General features: G+C 34.4%; 1 protein-coding gene across 1 annotated transcript in view; it reads left to right on the plus strand.

Moving 5' to 3' along the window:
* The window catches only part of LOC107720736 (UDP-GlcNAc:betaGal beta-1,3-N-acetylglucosaminyltransferase 7-like), a 5,002-nt gene extending 2,105 nt beyond the window's left edge, over positions 1-2,897 (plus strand). Inside the window, exon 2 of the mRNA XM_016528561.1 lies at positions 727-2,897. Within this exon, the coding sequence (XP_016384047.1) occupies positions 727-1,930 (1,204 nt within the window). The 3' untranslated portion in view covers positions 1,931-2,897. The remainder of the gene's footprint in view (positions 1-726) is intronic.
* The last annotated feature ends 5,993 nt before the right edge of the window (positions 2,898-8,890 follow it).

The following is an 8,890-nucleotide window of genomic DNA, read 5'->3' on the forward strand; positions in this document are numbered from 1 at the left end:
GTCAGAATAGTCCATCCGCCATCAGTGGTTCAACCGTAATGTTATGAAGAGACGAGAAATCTTTTTGTACACGAAGAAAACAAAAATAACGACTTTATTCAACAATTCATCTCCTCTGTGTCTCTCCGCATCATTTTGGAGAATATCCACTGAACGCAAGCAGCCTACGCTCTTCTGTGTCTGCCGCGCTGCGCGGATGCGCTGTTTTTGTTCAAATCAAAGTGTAAATAAACATAGAAAAGCGCGGCTGACACAGAAGACCGTACGCTGCTTGCGTTCAGTGGATATTCTCCAAAATGGCGCTACAGTGATGCGGAGAGACACGGAGGAGACGAATTGTTGAATAAACTCGTTATTTTTATTTTCTTCGTGTACAAAAAGTTTTCTCGTCGCTTCATAACGTTACGGTTGAACCACTGATGGCGGATGGACTATTCTGATGATGTGCTTCATACTTTTCTGGACCTTGACAGTGTAATTTACTTGGCAGTCAATGGGACAGTCACAAGCCTCCCGGTTTTCATCCAAAATATCTTAAATTGTGTTCCGAAGACGAACAAAGCTTTTACGGGTTTGGAACGACATGGGGGTAAGTGATTAATGACAACATTTTCATTTTGGGGTGGAGTAACCCTTTAATAGGTTTTTAATATTGCTGAAGCAGTTTGTTTATTTGGTTAATGATGCAGGGGTTCACATTTCTCTCTTCTCTGGTTTTTTGCCTAGGATGACCGCCAGAGAGCGATGGCGAGTTTGCAAGCGCATCAGCCTGATGTTCTTCCTGGCTGCAGTCGCACTTACTGTGGTTCAGAGAGGAAACATCACCTCCATGCAAGACAGAATCGAGAGACAGGCGCGGATGGAGCTCATGGCGGAGGGCGGGAAAAAGGGCCTGATTAGTGTCAGCTTCTGGAAGAGTGTTCAAAGATCCACCACAGAAGGTCCGAGAATAACCCAAAAGCAAGGCCCCAAGAGCTGGGACGCCACCAGCTCCAACTGCAGTGTCAACCTCAACTTCTCTTCCTCAGAGTGGTTCACGGGTCTGGAAGCCAACTTCAAGCAATTCCTGCTCTACAGGCACTGCAGATACTTCCCCATCCTCATGAATCACCCAGAGAAGTGTGCCGGAGATGTAGACTTGCTGATGGTCATCAAGTCGGTAATAACACAGTACGATCGAAGGGAGGTCATACGGCAAACCTGGGGCAAAGAACAAGTGATCGACGGGAAAAGAATCAAGACCCTTTTCCTTCTCGGAACGTCTTCCAACGAGGGAGAGCGGGCGAACCATCAGAAGCTTCTGGAATACGAGGATTACATCTACGGAGACATCCTGCAATGGGACTTCATGGATAGCTTCTTCAACCTGACCCTCAAGGAGATCCACTTTCTGAAATGGTTCTCCACTTACTGCGGAAACACCCGCTACGTCTTCAAAGGCGACGACGATGTGTTCGTCAGCGTTCCCAACATCTTGGAGTATCTGGAAGCCAGCAAAGACTTGAAGGACCTCTTCGTCGGCGACGTTCTTTTCAAAGCCAAGCCCATTCGCAAAAAACAGAACAAGTATTACATCCCACAAGCCTTGTATAGTAAGACACTCTACCCACCGTACGCCGGCGGAGGCGGTTTCCTGATGGATGGACCTCTGGCTCTGAAACTCTTTGGAGCTTGCGAAACTCTGGAACTCTATCCCATCGACGATGTGTTTCTGGGAATGTGTCTGGAGGTGCTTCAGGTGACCCCAATAAAGCACAACGCTTTCAAAACCTTTGGGCTGGTGAAGAATAAAACCAGTCGACTCAACAGGGAGCCGTGTTTCTTTAGGAGCATGATAGTGGTACATAAATTGCTCCCGCCGGATTTGATAGCCATGTGGAAACTGGTCAACAGTGACTTGATCTGTTCGCAGAAAATTGACTTCTTGTAGTCCGAGACTTTGATAGCGTTTCTGAATCCAAAACATGTCGGAATTCATTCATAAATGAAGGAAACAAAATGAAGGATCTGTGGAGAGAACTTTGAGGTTTCTCAAAGACAAGAAGTTCTCCTTTTTTGAGGAGATTTCTGGACAATATTTTAACTTAATTTATGTACCAAATGACATGGTATAATAATGTGAATAATATGTAAAGGGTTAATGTTATGCTGTTTTTTGGGGGGGAACATTAAGGCTACAAAACTAAAAATATCACCCCAAATGAAAATAATCTACGCGTCATCATGTTGTTCTACGATTTTCTTTCTTCTTTGGAAGTATTTTGAAAAATGCAATGAAAGTCAAAGTGGTTTTGTTGTTTTGGACCCCATTGACTACAACTGTATAGACAAAAAAAAATGTTTGCAAGACATAAGGTGTTTAAATCATGGCAGAATTGTCATTTTTGAGTGAACTATGTATGACTTTATGTCACGAGACAAAATGCGATTGTCCCAAACAGAACGAAACGAGTCTCTACCTCACCATTTTTGTTTTAGTCTGCCCCTCTGTGGGCAAATGTTACCTTAAAAAGTTTTTAAAGTGCATTCATTAAACAAGACCACGTTATTTCTGCTGCAATGACATACATTCCTGGGATTACAGTATATATATCTGAATGATCAAGAGGTGTTATCTCTTAGAGCTTTTATTTTTTGATTTGCCCATAGACTTGAGATGCATTTGGTAGAGGGTTTACTTTAATACTGTGAAAAATCACACTGTCTGGTACATGTAAATGTTGACTTAATTTATGAAATACCTCCTTGGATCGGAGGAGGCGGAGTCTGGTGTAGGATATTAATTGTACTTGAAGGTTACACAAAACAAGGACATTTGTAATCCAAAGTACTCGGTCTGAATGTGTAAAAAATAACTACAATGAACAAACTAAGGTGAAAATGGACTAGTATTTGTAAATAAAACTTTCTTCAAAAAGACAAAAGTGTTTGATTATTCCTTTATATCCTTGTAACAAGAATTCAAGTAAAAGAACAAAAATGAGCATCTTATTTGGAAAAAAAAATCCTTAATACTTTTTCTTTATGTGTATGCATTTTATTGCATTTCTACAGCAAGTTAGGTTTTATGTTGTGATGTGAATGTTAAATATATTATATAACAGGTTTATATAATATTTAGTATAAAATACACAAAACGTCTGTCAAAAGTTAACAACGTATAAATATGCACATAACTGAAAACGTATTAAAAATGAAGAAAGTGTATCATTTTATATACTAAATGTACAGTATGTTGATTCAGGTTTTGTGAAATTCAAAGTTTCACATAATGCGTATATTTCAATAATTCAAATATACATAATATATAACAAGTTTATATGATACTTCAGGTACAAAATACACACTATTTTGTTTCAGGTTTGATTTCAAAATGCCATAATATATATATTTATATGTATAAATACAATATATATATATATATATATATATAATTATATATTATATAATAAATAATTTCAGGTTTGATTTAGTGAATTTCAAAGTTTCTCATAATGTCTTTCAAAGATTCAAATATATTTGAAATATATTAATATAAGACATAGGTTCATATAATATGTCAAATGAAAAAAGTACAAAATATTTAATATGCATAAAAAAACACTTCAACCTTCTGACCCTTTGAAACAAATACCACAATAAGTCTTCCCTGTTATTTATTTGCTTTTTTCTTTTATATTTAAATAAGGCTTCATGAATGTACTAAAGAAGCAACTAAATACCGTGTTAAAGTAGATGTGAATCAAATACTATGTTGTTATGAATACTAAGATCACTGATAAAGTTGGCTGTATAAATGGTGTATGATTTCTTGTTCGTTATTCTTTTTTTTGTCTTTGTTTAGAGTCAAAATGTTACTGAAATACACACTTGCAAAAAGGGAAAACTGAAAAACAGGGAAGAAAAAAAAAAGAACAAAAACACATTTTTATTCTAAAACCTGCTATACAGAAAGATAGACATCTTGACATTTGACACCAGGATTCAGCAATCCTTTATTTGACTACAGTAGACTTGTATGCAGTACTAATGAATGGCAATTCTGTAAACTGAGATCAAGTTATGCACGAGAGCTCAAAGCCACATGTTACATGACTGTGCATTCATAAGCACAATGAATCAAGCAGTCCAGGTTTAACAGTTAATCTAGATCTCAACAGATTGAATAAGATGCGCTACTCTACTGTAAAGACATATTTAATTACCAGGTTTGGCAATGCCTTTTCATTCCAGAATGAATGTTCAAATGGCAATGACATTCTTGAGAAATGTGCTTTCAAATTTCTGTCAACATTGTGAAGAGAGCCCAAAGCGATGATCATACAATGTCTGGTTTGGGGGAAAAAAATAAAACACCTGACCATGTTTGAGATGAATTACCAACTTCCAACATATAGTTGGACAAAATCCTAGAAGGAGCATTTCCCAATTAACACATATGGGTGAGGGCTTCAGGTGTCCACAAACTATTGGCCATAGAGTGCTTGTGCAGAAACATGCTAACGTGACATTTTGACGAGTCTGAGTTGGAAAAAAATTCAAGTCAGTAAGTAACTGATGTCCAAAAAATAAACGATTGTTCAAAAAAAAAAAAAAAAATTGATAGCCATGTGGAAACTGGTCAACAGTGACTTGATCTGTTCGCAGAAAATTGACTTCTTGTAGTCCGAGACTTTGATAGCGTTTCTGAATCCAAAACATGTCGGAATTCATTCATAAATGAAGGAAACAAAATGAAGGATCTGTGGAGAGAACTTTGAGGTTTCTCAAAGACAAGAAGTTCTCCTTTTTTGAGGAGATTTCTGGACAATATTTTAACTTAATTTATGTACCAAATGACATGGTATAATAATGTGAATAATATGTAAAGGGTTAATGTTATGCTGTTTTTTGGGGGGGAACATTAAGGCTACAAAACTAAAAATATCACCCCAAATGAAAATAATCTACGCGTCATCATGTTGTTCTACGATTTTCTTTCTTCTTTGGAAGTATTTTGAAAAATGCAATGAAAGTCAAAGTGGTTTTGTTGTTTTGGACCCCATTGACTACAACTGTATAGACAAAAAAAAATGTTTGCAAGACATAAGGTGTTTAAATCATGGCAGAATTGTCATTTTTGAGTGAACTATGTATGACTTTATGTCACGAGACAAAATGCGATTGTCCCAAACAGAACGAAACGAGTCTCTACCTCACCATTTTTGTTTTAGTCTGCCCCTCTGTGGGCAAATGTTACCTTAAAAAGTTTTTAAAGTGCATTCATTAAACAAGACCACGTTATTTCTGCTGCAATGACATACATTCCTGGGATTACAGTATATATATCTGAATGATCAAGAGGTGTTATCTCTTAGAGCTTTTATTTTTTGATTTGCCCATAGACTTGAGATGCATTTGGTAGAGGGTTTACTTTAATACTGTGAAAAATCACACTGTCTGGTACATGTAAATGTTGACTTAATTTATGAAATACCTCCTTGGATCGGAGGAGGCGGAGTCTGGTGTAGGATATTAATTGTACTTGAAGGTTACACAAAACAAGGACATTTGTAATCCAAAGTACTCGGTCTGAATGTGTAAAAAATAACTACAATGAACAAACTAAGGTGAAAATGGACTAGTATTTGTAAATAAAACTTTCTTCAAAAAGACAAAAGTGTTTGATTATTCCTTTATATCCTTGTAACAAGAATTCAAGTAAAAGAACAAAAATGAGCATCTTATTTGGAAAAAAAAATCCTTAATACTTTTTCTTTATGTGTATGCATTTTATTGCATTTCTACAGCAAGTTAGGTTTTATGTTGTGATGTGAATGTTAAATATATTATATAACAGGTTTATATAATATTTAGTATAAAATACACAAAACGTCTGTCAAAAGTTAACAACGTATAAATATGCACATAACTGAAAACGTATTAAAAATGAAGAAAGTGTATCATTTTATATACTAAATGTACAGTATGTTGATTCAGGTTTTGTGAAATTCAAAGTTTCACATAATGCGTATATTTCAATAATTCAAATATACATAATATATAACAAGTTTATATGATACTTCAGGTACAAAATACACACTATTTTGTTTCAGGTTTGATTTCAAAATGCCATAATATATATATTTATATGTATAAATACAATATATATATATATATATATATATAATTATATATTATATAATAAATAATTTCAGGTTTGATTTAGTGAATTTCAAAGTTTCTCATAATGTCTTTCAAAGATTCAAATATATTTGAAATATATTAATATAAGACATAGGTTCATATAATATGTCAAATGAAAAAAGTACAAAATATTTAATATGCATAAAAAAACACTTCAACCTTCTGACCCTTTGAAACAAATACCACAATAAGTCTTCCCTGTTATTTATTTGCTTTTTTCTTTTATATTTAAATAAGGCTTCATGAATGTACTAAAGAAGCAACTAAATACCGTGTTAAAGTAGATGTGAATCAAATACTATGTTGTTATGAATACTAAGATCACTGATAAAGTTGGCTGTATAAATGGTGTATGATTTCTTGTTCGTTATTCTTTTTTTTGTCTTTGTTTAGAGTCAAAATGTTACTGAAATACACACTTGCAAAAAGGGAAAACTGAAAAACAGGGAAGAAAAAAAAAAGAACAAAAACACATTTTTATTCTAAAACCTGCTATACAGAAAGATAGACATCTTGACATTTGACACCAGGATTCAGCAATCCTTTATTTGACTACAGTAGACTTGTATGCAGTACTAATGAATGGCAATTCTGTAAACTGAGATCAAGTTATGCACGAGAGCTCAAAGCCACATGTTACATGACTGTGCATTCATAAGCACAATGAATCAAGCAGTCCAGGTTTAACAGTTAATCTAGATCTCAACAGATTGAATAAGATGCGCTACTCTACTGTAAAGACATATTTAATTACCAGGTTTGGCAATGCCTTTTCATTCCAGAATGAATGTTCAAATGGCAATGACATTCTTGAGAAATGTGCTTTCAAATTTCTGTCAACATTGTGAAGAGAGCCCAAAGCGATGATCATACAATGTCTGGTTTGGGGGAAAAAAATAAAACACCTGACCATGTTTGAGATGAATTACCAACTTCCAACATATAGTTGGACAAAATCCTAGAAGGAGCATTTCCCAATTAACACATATGGGTGAGGGCTTCAGGTGTCCACAAACTATTGGCCATAGAGTGCTTGTGCAGAAACATGCTAACGTGACATTTTGACGAGTCTGAGTTGGAAAAAAATTCAAGTCAGTAAGTAACTGATGTCCAAAAAATAAACGATTGTTCAAAAAAAAAAAAAAAAAAAAAAAAAGGGTCCCTGTATTATTATTGCTATTATTATCAAGGAATACAGAACCATGGCCACTCAGTTTTTGATAGATAGGCTAAATTATTATTATAAATTAATTTGAAAGATATTCATCTTTTTTTTATAATTAATTCATAGATTTAAATTACAGCCGGGAGATTTATGAAACATTCTTTGCAGTTTGCGTGTGTTTATCTAATGCTTAGAAATATTAATAAGGACCAAACAGAGCTTCGAAGTTAACACTATAAAGCCAAGAGATATAACCGCATTACACAATACGCTACATTTTGCAAAACTTAATGTTACTCGAGACACTTGAGAATGTTTGAACCTTATTATAGAAGATTAAAAACAAAACAAAAAAAGTATAAATGAGGTATTTACTTAAAGAAAAATGGCACACTTTCATGTCACCAGAAAACTCGAGGCTGCCGCGTGCTTTGACAAATCGACAAGAGGTTAATATAAACTGAGAAAACACTGGGTAAAATCATTCATTTACCAACATGCTGAGATCAACAAGCCCTCTTTCTGTGACACGTGCTGTTTCTGCGGCGCTTCAGTGCTCTTTCTTGAGGAGTCTGCCATCATCTGGCAACCACTGACATTACAGCAAGACCGGACAATCCTCAGAAAACACCATTATTACTTTTTTCTTTTTTTCTTTTGCTGGGTGTCATTTAATCTTCATCTTATTACTCAGAGCAAAAAAACTGCTAGTAGCCGTGCTTCGATAAACAGAAGCACAGATTACTTACAAATTGTAGTCTGTTTCTGATTACAAATTACATGACAAAAACTGTAGTTAGTAGCGTAATCCATTACATTACACTTTTAGATTACTTTTAGATTACTTTTGACCTAACTCGTTTATCACATTGACTTAAATAGGACAATATTGTACCATATTGATCTAAAAATGCAACGAGAAAGAAAATATATTCAATTAGTTGTCATTAATAACATAAAGTGCATTAATCATTAGATTACGTCAAGGTTTCCGGCTCGTAAAGGAACTGCAGGGGGTTTATGAGTTTTATGAACAGTTAATCATTAATTAAATCATGATAATGTAAAATTAAAATATATCATTTTAAAATAGCATAAATCGAAATAAAACACATGATGAATTATTTAAAAATAAATAAATGAATTGTTTTATTTGTTTACCTGCATGTGACCATTAACCGCCGTCAGAGAACCGTGAACATGCAAATGTGTTCCTTAATTATTACAATATTTATTTTAAAATCGCAGGGTTATTTCAAGTAAATACACTCACAAAAAAGTTTGGGAATCCCTGCTTTACATGTAAGAAATAATGAGAATTTGTGCATTTTAATGTGTTTGAAAAGACAAAAGCCAGTTACACTTTATTTTAAGGTGTTCTTGTTACAGTGTAATTATACATATAAGTACTGAGCAATATTAATGAACTACATGCACTCACTATATGGCTAGGGTTAGGATTAGGGTTTGGTTTAGGGTTACTTGCATGTAATTATGCATAATTGTAATTATAATAGTATAAGTAAATGTAACATGTGT

Source organism: Sinocyclocheilus rhinocerous, unplaced genomic scaffold, assembly GCF_001515625.1.
Source record: "Sinocyclocheilus rhinocerous isolate Xijiao unplaced genomic scaffold, SAMN03320098_v1.1 scaffold5898, whole genome shotgun sequence".
Taxonomy (NCBI): domain Eukaryota; kingdom Metazoa; phylum Chordata; class Actinopteri; order Cypriniformes; family Cyprinidae; genus Sinocyclocheilus; species Sinocyclocheilus rhinocerous.